At 38.2% G+C, this 19,011-nt stretch overlaps 1 protein-coding gene across 1 annotated transcript; it reads left to right on the top strand.

Moving 5' to 3' along the window:
• Positions 1-3,648: 3,648 nt before the first annotated feature.
• LOC309863152 (olfactory receptor-like protein OLF4) lies at positions 3,649-8,794 on the top strand (the record flags this gene model as incomplete). The annotated part of the gene is made up of 2 exons (XM_082727615.1): positions 3,649-3,834; positions 7,834-8,794. The coding sequence occupies exon 2, from the start codon at positions 7,847-7,849 to the stop codon at positions 8,792-8,794; it is 948 nt and encodes a 315-aa protein (XP_082583741.1). The 5' UTR covers positions 3,649-3,834; positions 7,834-7,846.
• Between the last annotated feature and the right edge of the window lie 10,217 nt (positions 8,795-19,011).

The following is a 19,011-nucleotide window of genomic DNA, read 5'->3' as shown; positions in this document are numbered from 1 at the left end:
TCAGACACATGAAAAAATGTTCATCATCACTAGCCCTCAGGGAGATTCAAATTAAAACCACATTGAAACCACCTTACACCAGTTAGAATGACCAAAATTAGCAAGTCAGGAAACAACATGTGTTGGAGGGGATGTGGAGAAAGGGAACCCTCTTACACTGTTGGTGGGAATGCAAGTTGGTGCAGCCACTTTGGAGAACAGTGTGGACATTCCTCAAGAAATTAAAAATAGAGATTCCCTATGACCCTGCCATTGCACTACTGTGTATTTACTCCAAGATACTGATGTAGTAAAAAGAGGGGCCATCCGTACCCCAATATTTATAGCAGCAATGGCCATGATCACCAAACTGTAGAAAGAACCAAGATGCCCTTCAACAGATGAATGGATAAGGAAGATGCGGTCCATATACACTATGGAGTATTATGCCTCCATCAGAAAGGACGAATACCCAACTTTTGTAGCAACATGGACGGGACTGGAAGAGATTATGCTAGTGAAATAAGTCAATCAGAGAGAGCCAATTATCATATGGTTTCACTTATTTGTGGAGCATAACAAATAGCATGAAGGACAAGGGGAGATGGAGAGGAGAATGGAGTTGAGGGAAATTGGACGGGGAGGTGAACCCTGAGAGACTATGGACTCTGAAAATCAATCTGAGGGTTTTGAAGGGGTGGGGGGTGGGAGGTTGGGAGAACCAGGTGGTGGATATTAGAGAGAGCACAGATTGCATGGAGCACTGGCTGTGGTGCAAAAACAATGAATACTGTTAAACGCTGAAAATAAATTTTAAATTTTAAATAAATAAATAAATAAAATTAAAAATTTATTAAAATGCCCAGAAAGAAACAGGTCAACAGGTCACTTGAAATGTATGTCTTATGACTCATTGGTCTGGGTATTTCTCATCAATATGGGGACATACTCAAATTTTCCCTGGCTTTAAAGAAGAATACAATGCCTTCATTTCACTACTTAGCTATTGGAGCTATTATCATAGAAATTTATTCCTCTTAATTGCAAAGATTCTTGGACTGGTGTTCTACTCACTGCGACCACTTTCTGTCACCCATCACCACTCTTCTATCAGTACTACTTAATCCTCAGGAGTCTCTCCTGCATGATTGATTTCAGTGTTTACTTCTCTTTTTAGGATCATAACTAAATCTAATCATTAGCTAATCAAGCAACCCAACAACCTTAGCGATGTCATGTTGCTGGGCTAGGCTGAATTGGCTCTCAGGTGGTTTCAGGTAAATGTTCTCACCCTTCTATTCTCTGTGGCCCTTTCTTGCAATATCTGCTGGTTTCTCAGACTCACCTGCATGGGGGTCTTTATGTAGAAGTCCAAATTCCTCCCTAGATGGTTGATGATGGACACTGAAGCTCTGTTCTCAAACAATACAACAGGAGTCTTCTACCCAGACTTAGGACTCCAAAAGAAATAACCATGCCCCAGCATCACAAGGTTACACCTGTCGAGGAACAATAGCAGAAGAGATATTTACAGCTCCCTTCCTGCTCCTTAAGTGTATTTTCCTCCTATTGCTCCAATGTGATGTGTGCTTTGAGCACATCATTCCCCCATGAGACATTGCTCTGGACATATTTGGGAGGGCCTTATTCTGCATACTATAAAGTCTTTTTCATATGTGTGCTACTTTAGTCACTTATAAAAACAATAAACCCAGATTTTACACAGCCTCAGGAATGAGTGAATACAGGTTTTCATCATAATTTCGTGCAATGACCACATTCAGTGCAGAAGACTTAAAACTCCCTGCAACTATCTCTAATACTGGATCACACAGCCTTGCTAAAGAAGAGTGATCTGTATACCAGGATCCACACACCAACATCACCTGGAAGCTTGCTGGAAATACAGAATCTCTGAGCCACCCTGGAAATAAGATAGGATCCCGAATATTTAGTGGGATCTGTGTGGATTCACAGGCACACTGAAGTTGGAGAGGTGCTAGTCTGGATGGGTTTCTCGGGATTTATGGTTGACATTTGTTGTAGGATAATAATATTTTGGGGTGCTTTCCTTTGGACTGTGAGTGTTCAGCAGCATCCCTTCAGACATTGCCAGACATGCCCAGGGATAAATTCATTTCTGGTTGAGAAACTGCCTGAGAGCTTGAAAGCTAGAATCATCCTGCAGAATGACACTCCAGGCCCACAACATACCCATATATTCAATGTGAACAGTTCACGAGACAGCACCAAGTACCATTTCTGGAACATAGATTGGAGTTCTTAAGTTTACTTCCTCAGGATAATATTTTTATAATAATTAAATCAAACAATCCCTATAAGATTAAACCTCACTTTATAGTACAGAAAATGATTTAAACATATCTGTTTAAATATAACATCATTTTATGACAAAGAACTAAGTGACAGCCCTTTGGGCTCTCTGCTCAGCAGGGAGCCTGCTTTCCCTCTCTCTCTGCCTGCCTCTCTGCCTACTTCTGATCTCTCTCTCTGTCAAGTAAATAAATTTAAAAAAATAAAAATAAAAAAAGAACTAAGTGACAGCCCTTAACTTGTATAAAGTAAAAAATTCTAATTGTAAGAAATATAAATAAACATATAGTAAATATAAAGTAACTATATATATATATATATATATATATATAGAGAGAGAGAGAGAGAGAGAGAGAGAGAGAGAGAGATTCCTAATTGAAACAACAAATATGTCTTGAGGCCAATGGGTGTAGTGGCCAAAGTTTATTATCAGAAGAGCCCTCTCTGCAATGGCCATGGTCACCAAACTGTGGAAAGAACCAAGATGCCCTTCAACGGATGAATGGATAAGGAAGATGTGGTCCATATACACTATGGAGTATTATGCCTCCTTCAGAAAGGATGAATACCCAACTTTTGTAGCAACATGGACGGGACTGGAAGAGATTATGCTGAGTGAAATAAGTCAAGCAGAGAGAGTCAATTATCATATGGTTTCACTTATTTGTGGAGCATAACAAATAGCATGGAGGACATGGGGAGTTAGAGAGGAGAAGGGAGTTGGGGGAAATTGGAAGGGGAGGTGAACCATGAGACTATGGATTCTGAAAAACAATCTGAGGGGCTTGAAGGGGCATGGGGTGGGAGGTCGGGGTACCAGGTGGTGGGTATTATAGAGGGCATAGACTGCATGGAGCACTGGGTGTGGTGCAAAAATAATGAATACTGTTATGCTGAAAATAAATTTAAAAAAGAAAAGGAAGAGCCCTCTCCTCTGCCCTATTGAAAAGAATAACAGACTGTGTCTGGAGATAGCAGGGCTGAGTTCCCACCACATATCAATGCTTTGAAGATAAAGAGACCTAATCCAGGTGGCCCCTGGATCATAGACTTGGAGAAAATTGTAACTTGAGGCTGATGTGAGATGCTAGAAGATCCCCATATCAGGAAGGGGGCAAGTTCAGGGAAAGACACTAGAAAAGAAAAGAAAAACTGATTTCACATGACCTCTAACCTAGTCTTTTGGGAACTGAGGTTCATTGGAAAAATAACCTTTCTGTCCAGAGGACTTTCCCTCTTGGGAATCATGTGCTTAGAGTTTGGAGTCACGAGAGGGAAGTGTGGCTAATGAGCAGACATGGAGAGTTGTAAATACCTTCTCATCTCCAGTCCGTCAGTCCTGGCAACAAGAAGGGCCATGATTCTTGTCTATTTGTTCTGAGTCCTTACTCTGGCTAGAGACCAATATTTCACTCCTTCCTGCTGCCTCAGCTGAGGGCAGAGCTTGAGACCCTATCAGCTGTCATCCAGGGAGGAATTCAACTTCCACAAGTACACCTTCCTGTCACACACCCCAGCCAGGTGAGTCCAACATCACAGTGGTCCATGGATGACAGGGTCAGAGAGAATGGAAGCCAAGAACATTGAAGCATCACCATGTGAGAGTCAACTCAGCTTAGCCCAGAACAAGTGATCACTGTATTTGTCCGTTTGCTTAAGTATTTAATGTATTATTAGTGCTAATGTCAATTTTACAGAGTAACAGCTACTCATTTTTGAAGGTCTTTCATATTATTTATTATTAAACTGCTAATATAGCAATGCTAGAAAAAGTGTGTTGAGATTGTTACACTCAATGTGTGGATCTAATTGGGTATGATTTTGTCCTCTGGGAGTCACTGATAAGCTGGAGCCAGCTTTGCCTGTTACACTGGAGAAGAGTTCATGGAGGACAGGAATATCTAAACATCCTACAATGCACAGGACACACCTCACCCCAGGGCAGGCTCTGGCCAGAATGTCCAGGTGCAGAGACAGAGAAACCCTGCAGTAAAGAATATCACTATTTGGATCACAGCTATCTTCAGGTTCTGCCTTCAACCTTGTAACACTTACTTCCTGCCCACAAATTCACAGTAAACCCTTGGCTACCAGTTTAAAAGTTTTAACCACAGTGGTACCTGAGTGGTGGCTCAGATAGTTAAGCATCTGCTGTCAGCTCAGTCATTATCCCAAGGTTCTGGGATCCACAGAGGGCTTTCAGCTCAGCAGTCAGCTTCTCCCTTTCACTCTGCCTGTCCACCTGCTTATGCTCTCCCTGTCTCTCAGATGAATAAATGAGATATTTAAAATAAAATTAGTTTAAACATTGTTGATTAATTAATTCAACATTGTTTGTTCAACAAAATATGCAACAGCTCTGTAATTTTTCCCCCCAGGGTGCTGGTGATGGAGATGTTTCTTGTTTTCTTAAAGTATCCTTCAGGTTCAGCAAACTTCATGTATTTGATTGCTATTCTGATTGGCCTTTATTATTAGATGCCCATATGTTATTCTTTCTCTCTCTCTCTGTTTTTACTTTTAAAACATCATCAGCGTTTCAAATTGTTTCCTCTGATCATTGTTTCTCAATTGACATTTGGAACATATAATTTGACCATAAAAATTTACATTTTATGTAAATATGTCTACCTTCTTATTTCTGAATTTCTTGCTTTGTTTAGGGGTGTTGCCCATCTGTAATTTTTATATGTAGTTTTATTGATGTTATACTGTATTGTTTGGTTACATGTACCCTGAAGTCATAAACCCTCTGGTTTTCTATAGGGTCTGAGAGAGGGAACAGATTTCATAGTCTTCCAGAGAGATACCCCTTTGCCCGCATTTATTGAGAAATTCAACCTTTTCCAAGGAAACTGAAATACAACCTTACCATGTGGTAAATGTCCCTATACATTGAGGCCTGATTTCTAACTCATTTAACAAACAAATACTAAGTATTTTAGGAACATTATATATTATATTCTTTTGTGTCTAGGACTTCTACAGTTTAATTATTGACCCATATTGACATCATTAATAATTGTTATTTTATATCCTATTTTAGTTCATTTTGGTTTTTCATGCAATTTTGCCTAGAACAAGTGTTTTGAAATTACATTTACATTTACATTTTTTTAAATTTATTTTTTATTTATTTTCAGCATAACGGTATTCATTATTTTTTCACCATACCCAGTGCTCCATGCAATCTGTGCCCTCTATAATACCCACCACCTGGTACCCCAACCTCCCACACCCTCACCACCTCAACCCCTCAGATTGTTTTTCAGAGTCCATAGTCTCTCATGATTCACCTCCCCTTCCAATTTCTCCCAACTCCCTTCTCCTCTCTAACTCCTCATGTCCTCCATGCTATTTGTTATTTTCCACACACCTTACACCAGTTAGAATGGCCAAAATTAACAAGACAGGAAACAACATGTGTTGGGGGGGATGTGGAGAAAGGGGAACCCTCTTACACTGTTGGTGGGAATGCAAGTTGGTGCAGCCTCTTTGGAGAACAGTGAGATTCCTTTAATTTCTTGAGATCCCTCAAGAAATTAAAAATAGAACTTCCCTACGACCCTGCCATTGCACTCCTGGGTATTTACCCCAAAGGTACAGATGTCGTAAAAAGAAGGGCCATCTGTACCCCAATGTTTAGAGCAGCAATGGCAACAGTCGCCAAACTATGGAAAGAACCAAGATGCCCTTCAACGGACGAATGGATAAGGAAGATGTGGTCCATATACACTATAGAGTATTATGCCTCCATCAGAAAGGATAAATACCCAACTTTTGTAGCAACATGGACGGGACTGGAAGAGATTATGCTGAGTGAAATACGTCAAGCAGAGAGAGTCAATTTACAGTTTAACCTGGTTTTATGATCTCTTTATTCTGTTCATTCTATACCTATCCATATTCGAAGGGCTTTTTATATTAAACACATATATTCACAAAACTTGGTGAAAAAACAAAAATGAACAAAGTTGAAGTCCCTGCACTTTTAAACATGAACCCTCACAATGGGGACAGAACATAATGAAATAAATGTGTGTATGAAATGATCCACAGACAAAATGATATGAAGGAAATTATTGAGTACAAAAAGATAGAATTATCATGGTGGACAGGATTGTAGAGAATGGTCTGTGGACCCCATTGCACATTGGGCGAAACCCAGAATGAGGATTTGAGTGTGCCCACTGGGTTCGTAAAATAGGTCTATACCCAAAGCTCAAGAATATCAAGAAAATATGCCACATAGAGAAGGGAGAAAGGGACTAACATCCCCTATCAGACCACATAGAAATGAATTGGCCAGAAATGATGCAGAGGGTACATGAAAAATAAGTCTCCAGCGTTTGATATAAAAATGCCCAACTTTTGTTGTGTTATGTATACTTCCTTTTGTGAAGTGTTTGTTTAACCCAATGCTCAATTTTAAAAATGTGTGTGTGTGTGTGTGTGTGTGTGTGTGTGTATTTGGGCATATATTTTAATATTTAAATAAATTATTTGCCCATAGTAGGCTTAATAATTGGCATTTCTGCATTTTGCAGGGGAACAGTTAGTGATCTGGACTATGTGTATTGGATCCATTTCCATTCCTGGCACAATCAAGATGGCAGGGAATGGTGTTGTGTGCGTGTGTGTGACTTGTAGAATGTGAGCAGTCCCCATAACAAAGTGCAAGGACTCAGGACTCCCAAGGTGACAAGAGAGGCCACTAAGAAGGGGATCTGGTTCAATTCATGAGATGCCTTTGCAACACAATGAATACAGTGGGAGAGGCAGTGTGGACAAGGAAGACCCTTTGCCTTGAGGTTTCAAGTTAGCAGAGAGGCCACTTCTCTACTCAGTGTGTCTGACGACTTCTCTCCTCAGGCTCCCTCCTGCTCATTCTGCTTGTAGCACTGGCTTTGCTTTTTTCACGTGAACATTTGGAAACAAGTACCTTTCTTGAGGCCTTTGCATTGGCAATTCCCTCTCCTCTGTAATCCTTGAGCTGCCTCCATCTCTTACTTGAGATTTTTTGTTCCAATGTCACCTTGTTCACAGAATTGACATACATACCCAAGAAAATAGCATGCCATATTCACTCTGCTTTATCCATGCTTTCTTTTTCTTCATACCATCTCCTACCCTCTAAAATGCTATTTATTTTCTTATTTGTTAATGTATTATTTCTCCATTATTGAGTGATAGGGAATTTTGTTCTTTACAACCCTATATTCATCACCTAGAAATGCCTAAATCATGGCCAGGACTTAATTTGTATTTCTGGGATTTACAATAATTTTTAACTAAAAATGTGGAATACGTGGTCTTTTGTAAATTAAGTGATAGAAACAAAAATCCCATAACTATGGTGGTACAGGGGCTCCCCTGAATGGGACCCTATCCATGTGCAAAATATTAAAATAAATACAGACTACAAAATTAATTATGAATTAAACTACAAAATTTAAAAGTGAGCATTTTAAGTCTGTGAGTGTATGAAAATTAATCATGCAATTGCCTCTGTCCATGAAGTCACCTCCACCACATGAAAGCCAGCAATGATACACGATTTTCAAAGTTTCTTCTTCTGGGATTTTCAGAGGAACCAGAACTGCAGCCCCTCATATTTGGACTTTTCCTCTCCATGTACCTGATCACTGTGGTTGGAAACCTGCTCATCATTCTGGCCGTCCACTCTGACTCCCACCTCCACACCCCCATGTACTTCTTCCTGGCCAACCTCTCCTTTGTAGACATCTCTTCCACTTCCACCACTGTCCCTAAGATGCTGATGAATATACAGACAGAAAGTAAAGTCATAACCTATGCAAGCTGTGTCACACAGATTTATTTTTTCATACTCTTTGCTGTATTGGATGTCTTTCTCCTGGCCGTGATGGCCTATGATCGCTTTGTGGCCATCTGTCAGCCTCTACACTACATGGTTATCATAAACCCTCAGCTTTGTAGACTTCTGGTTCTAATGTGCTGGACCATATGTATACTTAATTCCCTTCTACAAACCTTAATGGTGTTGAGGCTGTCCTTCTGTACAGAGGTGGAAATCCCCCACTATTTCTGTGAACTCAATCAGATGATCCAACTTGCCTGTTCTGACACCTTTCTCAATAATATGGTGATGTATTCTGCAGCTGTCCTGCTGGGTGGTGGCCCTTTTTCTGGGATCCTTTACTCTTATTCTAAGATTGTTTCCTCCATATGTGGAATATCATCAGCTCAGGGCAAATATAAAGCATTTTCCACTTGTGCATCGCACCTTTCTGTTGTCTCCTTATTTTATTGTACAGTGCTTGGTGTGTACCTTAGCTCTGCTGCTACCCAGAGCTCCCACGCAAGTGCAGTGGCCTCAGTGATGTACACGGTGGTCACACCCATGCTGAACCCCTTTATCTACAGCCTGAGGAATAAAGATGTAAAGAGGGCTCTGAAAACATTCTTTGTGAAGGAGACTCTACGTGGCCAGTTGTCATAGGAAAGAACAAGTTCCTGAGATCGCTTAAGCTTAGTTTCCTGAGCAAAATTTTATTGGATAAGTGTTTTTATTCAGTTACTAATGACAATGTAAAATGAGTACATTAGTGTTTAAAACACATTTATGGTCTGACAATTCAAGGGGTCAAAAACTCTGAAATGGTTCTCATTGGGCTAAAAAAAAAAAAAGTGTTTGCAAGACTTGGTTCATTCTGGAAGCTATAGGGACAAATGTGCTTATTATTTTTATTCCAAAATCATTAAAAGAGTGCAAAAAAGTTCTAAATATATTTCTTATAATTCTTATAATTAACAAATTCTTGTTAAGAATTTGTAAGGGACCAAATAACTAAATTTACAAGTATGAAATTCCTAATCATTTGGAAAATGTGTCATGGAGCTGAGGTATGTCTTGCTCAAGATGTTTGTTTGTTTGTTTGTTTGTTTAAGATTTTCTTTCTTTATTTATTTATCACAGAGAGTTAAAGAAAGAGCATGCAGAGGGAGAAACAGGCTCCGCACTAGGAAAGAGCCTGATATGGGACTCAATCCCAGTATCCCAGGATCATGACCTGAGCTGAAGGCAGACACCCAATGGGCTGAGCCACCTAGGCATCCCTTGCTCAAGGTTTATATCAAAATATCTTAGTTCTCCTCACTGAAAAGGCAAATAATGATATTCTATAGATCACAGGGCTGTGTGTCCAACACAAGTCAACATTAGATCCAAGGGATCTAATCGATACACATTGTTCAGTCCTAGACTTTGTGGAAAGTTGAAGTCAGGGTTAGGATAAGGTGCTAAAAGGTCCATACTCTGGGAACAACAGAGCTCCTGAGGAAGAGCTCTGGATTCACTTGGTCATAACCTAGTCTGTAAGGAGCACACAATCTCCAGGAAAATTTTCCTTCATGTCTAAAGCAGTGTAACATAGGAAACTCATGTGCTTAGAAGTTAGAGGAGCAGGAAGGAAACATGCCTCATGAACAGACAGAGGAAGCTCTAAATATATCCTGTGTAGCAGGAGAAACTCTGCCTGTGCCCCCTTGGGCTGGATGGTACAAGACTGTTGTCTCTGGAATCCTAAGCTTGGCTGGAAGACTGATGCCAGCCACCTTCCTGCAATCTTGTGAGGGGACAGAGTTTAGTCACTATCATCCCCACCCAGGAGGAATTCAAACTACCACATAGAGACCCCTCCTTCAGAGCTGCCATTCAGGTGAGTCCCAGAGCCCAGCAGGTCCTGAAGGCAAAGGTTAGACAAAATCCAAGCCTGCTGCATTTACCTGAGGTTACCTGACAGCCTCCAGCCTTGCCCAGAACCTGGGGATCTCTATGCTCAATTGCATGTCTGATGAACTGATGAATGAATTCATTCGGGATGTTAAAGAAAGAAGTGAATAATGAGCTCAGCAACACATGGGTGATTGGTGACAAGGAAATGAAGGTATGGGAGGCATAAAGTACTTCCAGTAAAAATAGAACATAACCATTGTGTTTTGCAGTTAAACAAAATAATAATATTAGTTATGGAGGGATGTCCAGGGAAGTCAGGGCATTTCTTTTTTGTCTTTAAAATGGGACATATTGGACTCTGTTTCCATACTGATGAGAAAAACCTAGACCAATTTATTTCTTGCAGATAAGACCCTGCAACATAATTTATGAGGCATACATTTTCACAGCATCCCCTGTTCCTCTGGGTATTCACATGAAAACAATTATCTAACAATGAAAACTATATGAAGGAGCTTTGCTTTGAAATGGTTTCATTACTAAGGGAGCTGAATATATTTGTGAATTAGCTTTTCATTTTTTTTGTACAGTACATTGTCTCTACTATGTCATTGCATTTGTACCGTGGAGTCAGTGGTTTATTCCTGCTTTTGATTGCATTCTTTCAAACAAGGAATCAGAAGAGGGGTTTCTATTTGTTTTACCAATTTTGTTGTTTTCATTGTGTTCTAGTGTATATGTATTGACATATATGTGTTGAATAGTGTTATTAGTAGTATGGGCTCAGATCTGCCACTCTGTATATGGTATTCTTTATATTGCTTTTTTGATATTATCCATTCTGAAATATTGAGCTGTCACTAATATATTTTTTTTTACTTAGCAGTCCTTGCAATAAACAAAAATGAAAATAAATGATACTTTGTACATTGTGTGCTAATAAATCACCTCTATATGTATTACCCAATTGTTTTTGCATCTCTGTCATTCCCCATGGGTCTTTCTCTCTTTGTGATGAGATCCATTTCTAAAAGTTGCATCATATTTGACCATCATCTCTTCTTTACATTTGACTGGAGATTGCTTTTACCTTCATAAGCATATTTCAATCTGCATATCTTTATGTCAGAAAAAATAATCACTTAGTGCTTACTCCCCAGTTGTAAAGATCATTCACTCATATTATTTTATTCCAAGTCTTTAGACATTTAATCTGGAATTAGTGACCCATCTTGACAACACTGAATTATTATTTTATGTCTTCACATACATTAGTTTTAGATTCTCATTGAATTTTGTTTTACACAGTTGTTTTTTTAATTTATTTTTTTATTTTCAGCATAACAGTATTCATTATTTTTGCACCACACCCAGTGTTCCATGCAATCTGTGCCCTCTCTAATACCCACCACCTGGTACACAGTTGTTTTGAAAATAGTATACTTGACCTAATTTCATTCCTCCTGACAATCTTTATTCCTTAAGTACTTAGTGTCTTTAAAAACTTCTCTTCCTGAGTGAAATTAGTAAAGTAGAGAAAGTCAGTTATCATATGGTTTCACTTACTTGAGGAACATAAGGAATAACATGGAGGACATTAGTGCAAGGAAGGGAAAAATGAAAGGGGGGAAATCTGAGGGGGAGTCAAACCATGAGAGACTGTGGACTTTGAGAAGCAAACCAAGAGTTTTAGAGGGGAATGGGTTGGGGGATGTGTTGGCCTAGTGATGGGTATTAAGGAGGGTTCATATTGTATGGAGCACTGGGTGTTATATGTAAAAAATAAATCTTGGAACACTGCACCAAAAATGAAAGACATACTGTTTGCTGACTAACATACATAATAATGAATAAATGAATAAAACTGAAAAGCTCTTCCTGGATTATGCACACATGCAGATTCATACACTGTACAAAAGGATAGGTTGTATCATATGCTCATCAGAAATTCTTTTTATGTTTTAGGGCTGCCTTTTTTCCTACCTGCTTCCATTCTTCCTTTTTACTCAATAATACCTCATGAACTTGCCTCCAGTCAACTAAGGTAATGCTGATTCTTTACTTCAGAGTCTGCATGATATTTCATGATGTGGCTATGCCATTCATGATTGAAAGCCTTTTCTGTTCTTTCTTAATATATTGCTTTATAAGAATTCTACAAAAATATCTTCCTTATCCATTCATCCGTTGAAGGGCATCTTGGTTCTTTCCATAGTTTGGCGAACGTGGCCATTGCTGCAATAAACATTGGAGTACAGATAGCCCTTCATTTCATGACATCTGTATCTTTGGGGTAAATACCCAGGAGTGCAATTGCAGGGTCATAGGGAAGTTCTATTTTTAATTTCTTAAGGAATCTCCACACTGTTCTCCAAAGAGGCTGCACCAACTTGCATTCCCACCAAGAGTGGAAGAGGGTTCCCCTTTATCCACATCCTATCCAACACATGTTGTTTCCTGTTTTGTTAATTTTGGCCATTCTACTGGTGTAAGGTGATATCTCAGTGAGGTTTTAATTTGAATCTCCCTGAGGGCTAATGATGATGAACATTTTTTCATGTGTCTGATAGCCATTTGTATGTCTTCATTGGAGAAGTGTCTGTTCATATCTTCTTCCCATTTTTTGATATGTTTGCCTGTTTCGTGTGTGTTGAGTTTGAGGAGTTCATTATAGATCCTGGATATCAACCTTTTGTCTGTACTGTCGTTTGCAAATATCTTCTCCCCTTCCGTGGGTTGCCTCTTTGGTTTTTTTTTTTGTTTTTTTTTTTGACTGTTTCCTTTGCTGTGCAGAAGTTTTTGATTTTGATGAAGTCCCAAAAGTTTATTTTAGCTTTTGTTTCCTTTGCCTTTGGAGACATATCTTGAAAGAAGTTGCTGTGGCTGATATCGAAGAGATTACTGCCTATGTTCTCCTCTAGGATTCTGATGGATTCCTGTCTCACATTGAGGTCTCTTATCCATTTTGAGTTTATCTTTGTGTACGGTGTAAGAGAATGGTTGAGTTTCATTCTTCTACATATAGCTGTCCAGTTTTCCCAGCACCATTTATTGAAGAGACTGTCTTTTTTCCACTGTATATTTTTTCCTGTTTTGTCAAAGATTAATTGCCTCCATCATAAAGGATGAATACCCAACTTTTGTAGCAACGTGTACGGGACTGGAAGAAATTACGCTGTGTGAAATAAGTCAAGCAGAGAGAGTCAATTATCATACGGTTTCACTTATTTGTGGAGCATAACAAATATCATGGAGGACAAGGGGTGTTAGAGAGGAGAAGGGAGTTGGGGTAAATTGGAAGGGGAGGTGGAGACTATGGACTCTGAAAAACAATCTGAGGGGTTTGAAGTGGCGGGGCTGTGGGAGGTTGGGGTACCAGGTGGTGGGTATTATAGACAGCACAGATTGCATGGAGCACTGGGTGTGGTGAAAAAATAATGAATACTTATTTTCTGAAAATAAATATATCAATTAAAATTTAAAAAAAAAGAGGGTCTCCTTTCTTCACATACCTTCCAACACATGTTGTTTCCTGTCTTGCTAACTTTGGCCATTCTAATTGGTGTAAGGTGGTGTCTCAATGTGGTTTTTTTTTTTGTTTTTTTTTTAATATAATTTTTTATTTTTTATAAACATATATTTTTATCCCCATGGGTACAGGTTTGTGAATCACCAGGTTTACACACTTCACAGCACTCACCAAAACATATACCCTCCCCAATGTCCATAATACCACCCCCTTCTCCCAAATGGGATTGGGAGGGAGACAAACCATAAGTGACTCTTAATCTCTCAATGTGGTTTTAATTTGAAAATGCCTGAGGGCTAGTGATGATGAACATTTTTTCATATGTGTGTTAGCCATTTGTATGTCTTCATTGGAGAAGTGTCTGTTCATATCTTCTGCCCATTTTTTTTTATATGATTGTCTGTTTTTTGTGTGTGCAGTTTGAGGAGTTCTTTATAGATCCTGGATATCAACCTTTTGTCTGTAGTGTCATTTGCAAATATCTTTTCCCATTCCATGGGTTGCCTCTTTGTTTATCCACCATGACCAGGTGGGATTCATTCCTGGGCTACAAGGATGATTCAACATTTGCTAATCAGTCAATGTGATAGAAAAAATTAATATGAGAAGAGAGAAGAATCACATGGTCCTCTCAATTGATGCAGAAAAAAGCATTTGACCAAATGCAGCATCCGTTCCTGGTTAAAACACATCAAAGTATAGGGATAGAGGGAACATTCATGAACTTCATCAAATCTATCTATGAAAGACCCACAGCAAATATCATCCTCAAAGGGAAAAAGCTTGCAGCCTTCCCGTTGAGATCAGGAACACGACAAGGATGCCAACTCTCACCACTCTTGTTCAACATGTTATTAGAAGTCCTAGCAGCAGCAATCGAACAACAAAGAGAAATAAAAGGTATCCAAATTGGCAATGAAGATGTCAAACTCTCTCTCTTTGCAGATTACATGATTCTTTATTTGGAAAACACAAAAGACTCCACCCCCAAACTAATAGAACTCATACAACAATTCAGCAACGTGGCAGGATACAAAGTCAATGTACAAAAATCAGTGGCTTTCTTATACACTAACAATGAAGATACAGAAAGGAAAATTAGAGAGTCTATTCCCTTTACTATAGCACCAAGAACCATAAGATACCTTGGAATAAACCTAACCAAATAGGTAAAGGATCTGTACTCAAGGAATTACAGAACACTCATGAAAGAAATTGAAGAACACACAAAAAGATGGAAGACCATTCCATGCTCTTGGATCGGAAGAATAAACATTGTTAAAATGTGTAAACTTCCTGGAGCAATCTACACTTTTAATGCCATTCTGATCAAAATTCCACTGGTATTCTTCAAAGAGCTGGAGCAAATTATCCTAAAATTTGTATGGAATCAGAAGAGACCCCGAATCACTAAGGAAATGTGAAAATCAAAAACAAAACTGGGGGCATCATGTTACCTGATTTAAGGCTTTACTACAAAGCTGTGATCACCAAGACAGCATGGTACTGGCATAAAAACAGACACATAGACCAGTGGAACAGAGTAGAGAGCCCAGATATGGACCCTTAACTCTATGGGCAAATAATCTTCGACAAAACAGGAAAAAATATACAATGGAAAAAAGACAATCTCTTCAGTAAATGGTGCTGGGAAAACTAAGCAGCTATATGTAGAAGAATGAAACTCAAGCATTCTCTTACACCGTATACAAAGATAAACTCAAAATGGATAAAAGACCTCAACGTGAGACAATAATCCATCAGAATCCTAGAGGAGAACATCTGCAGTAATCTCTTCGATATCAGCCACAGCAACTTCTTTCAAGGTATGTCTCCAAAGGCAAAGGAAACAAAAGCAAAAATAAACTTTTGGGATTTCATCAAAATCAATAGCTTCTGCATAACAAGGAAACAGTCAAGAAAACACAAAGGCAACCCACAGAATGGGAGAAGATATTTGCAAAAAAAAAAAAAAAATAGAAAAACAAAAGCTACCAAAAAAAGAAGTTAAAAATAGAGCTACTACATGACCATGCAATTGCCCTAGTAGGTATTTACCCAAAGGATACAAGTGTTGCGATTAGAAGGGACACCTGCACCCCTATAATTATAGCAGCAATATCCACAATAGCCAAAGTACAGAAAGAGCCCAGATGTCCATTGGTAGATGAATGGATAATCAGATTATATATATAACCTTATAATTATGTATGTTATATATACTAATATATTGATTATATTTAAATATATATGTATTATATATAATGGAATATTACTCAGCCACCAGAAATAATTAAACTCTTACCTCTTACTTTGATGTGGATATAACTGGAGGGCATATGCTGAGTGAAATAACTCAATCAGAGAAAAACAATTATCATATGATTTCACACATGTGTGAAATTAATGAACAAAATAGAGGATCATAGGGGAAGGGAAGAAAAAATAAATAAGGTGAAGTTAGAGAGGCAAACAAACCGTAAGAGACTCTTAACTATAGGAAACAAGCTGGGAGTGCTGGAGTGGAGGTGGGTGAGGGGATGGGACAACTGGGTGATGGGCATTAAAGAAGGCATGTGATACAATGAGTACTGGGTGCATATGCAACTAATAAATTGCTAAACTCTACATCTGAAAATATTGATACAGTATATGTTAACTAAATTAATTTAAATAAAATAAGTTTTCAACAAAAGGTTTTCAACATCAGTAATCACCAGTGAAACAGAAATCACAACAACAATGCAATATTACTTCATGCCTCCTTGAATGTTCAGTATCCAAAAGACAAAAAACAAGTGTTGGTGAGAATGTGAGAAAAGGGAATCCTGTGCACTGTTGATAGGGATGTAAATTGGGGCAGCTACTGTAGAAAAGAGTATGGAGGCTCCTTGAAAACATTAAAAATAGAACTACCATATGATCCATGAATTTCACTTCTGAGCATTTTCTGAAGGAAATAAAAACATAAATTTAAAAAGATATACATACCCCTTTCATTTTGCAGCATATTTGCAGTAACCAAGACATGGAAACTACCTAGATAGAAGTTCATCAATGGATGACTGGATAAAGGGTGTTGCACTAGGTGATGACAGAGTAGGGAACCTTCCTTTATCTGGTCCTTCAAATTTAGCTGGGTATCTATAAAATCATTCTGAACACACATGAATTCCACCTGAGATATTAGAAGATTTATCAGGAACTCTGCAGTCAGAAAAATGACTGCTTTCTGCAAGGTCAGAAGTGCTGAATCATACACTTCCAAAATATTGGAAGATAACCAGAGTGGGGAGGAAGCCTCCATAAGCTGGCTACAAGAAAGTGATAGAACATCAGAGCACAAAATAGAAACCATTAGAAATCTGCTCCAGGGACATATATCCCTTTCTAAAAGGGGCTCAGGGGATGAAAAGAGCAAAATTCTAGGTGAATCATTGTGGTCTCAGGATTCTAGAAGACTCATAAAGAACAGGGGTGCCTATCTGATAGAGTGCCCAAGGAGTGGAGTGGGGAAACTGGTTATGATCAGTGAGCCCAAGAGGCAACTCTCAGCTCAGATCACAGTAAACAACAAGCCTGGCCAGTGCTGGTCCCAGATAGCATAGATATGCTATGATGTCTAGCATAGATAGACATCGTATGCTAACTAACTAAATTTAAATTAAAAAAGGAAAAAGAAGAAGGGAGCCTGTGTCTTGATTTTCCTCCTTTTTTCTTTCCTTATGATTCTTTTTGTTCTTTGATTCCACACATGAGTGAAATCATATCGTATTCAACTTTCTGTGACTGACTTATTTCACTTAGCATAAATGCGTTCTCCACATGGTTAGATTTAATTCCTTTGATAGCTGATGTGTATATATATATATATATATATATATATATGTATATATATGTAATTTATTATTTATTATTTATTTTTATATTTTATAAATATATTTATATTTATATATTCATATTTATTTTATATAAATTTATTTATTTTAATTATTTACTTTATTTATACTTATATATTTATATTTATTTTATATAAATTTATTTATTTTAATTATTTACTTTATTTATTTATTTTTATTAGATATTATATATATATATATATGTATATATATATATATATGGCCTCCCACAATTCCTTTATCCATTCATAAAATGATGGGCACTTGGCATATAGTTTGGCTATTATAGACAAGGTTGTTACAATCATTGCAGTGCATGTGTGCCTTTGAATTCATATTTTTGTGTTATTTGCATGAATCCGCTTTTGGATTCATAGCAGTGCAAATATGGAAATACGGGAGTTCTATTTTTTTTAACTTTTTGAGGACCCTCTATACTGTTTGCACTCCCACCAACAGGACAAGAGGGTTTCACTTTCTGCACATCCTTGACAGAAACTGTTGTTTCTGTGTTGTTAATTTTAGTCATTCTGACAGTTTGCAGTTATAATTCATCATAGCATTGATTTGTACCAAGTGGGCATTATGAACGGAGTGACATGGTACCATTTATATTTTGCAATAAAAAAAATATACATTTATTTTGGTATAGATCTGATCCCATTTAAGGAAAGTTACCTGACATCTCTGATTGGGAATTCCTGTCCATTCAACCTTTTTCCTTAAGAGGGAAGGTATTACAGGTTTAATGACAAATGCTCTCCTTCATTTGAGGTGTAAATGTTGAGTATTGACATCTTTTAGACATAGAGCATGCAGTACTGAGATAAGAAGGTCCATAGATCCTCCAGGTAAATACCTAAGAATGCAATTGCTAGGTCATAGGGTAGTTCTACTTTTAACTTTTTTAGGAACCACCATACTTTCCAGAGTGGCTGCCCCAGTTTGCATTCCCACCAATAATGCAAGAGGGTTCCCCATTATTCACATCTTCATCAACACCTTTTCTTTCCTGTGTTGTTAATTTTAGCCATTTTGACTTGTGTGAGGTGATATCTCATTGTAGTATTGATTTGTGTTTCCCTGATGATGAGTGATGTTGAGCATCTTTTCATGTGTCTGTTAGCCATCTGTATGCCTTCTTTGGAAAAGTGTCTATTCATGTCTTCAGCCTATATCTTAACTGGATTATTTGTTTTATGGGTGTTCTTTATAAATTTTGGGTAGAAGCCCTTTATCAGATATATCATTTGGTAATATCTTTCCCCATTCCCTCAGTTACAGTACTAAGTTTCCCCCCAAAGGATAAAAAATACTAATTCAAAGGAGTACATACACCCTGATATTTACAGAAACATTGTCAGTAATAGCCAAAACATGGAAAGGGCCCATTGTCCACCGACTGATGAGTGGATAAGAAAGATGTGCATTAAGAAGGGCAAGCAATGCTGGGGGAGACAAAATGGTAGGGAAGTAGGAGGAGGCGCCATTTCAACCTGTACCCTAAAGTGAGCTGATTACCTACCAAAGAACTCTGATCACCCATAAAATCA

This window comes from Mustela nivalis (assembly GCF_964662115.1).
Source record: "Mustela nivalis genome assembly, chromosome: 1".
Taxonomy (NCBI): domain Eukaryota; kingdom Metazoa; phylum Chordata; class Mammalia; order Carnivora; family Mustelidae; genus Mustela; species Mustela nivalis.
The sequence above is the reverse complement of the archived record's forward strand: the minus strand, read 5'-3'. Positions and strand labels throughout refer to the sequence as shown.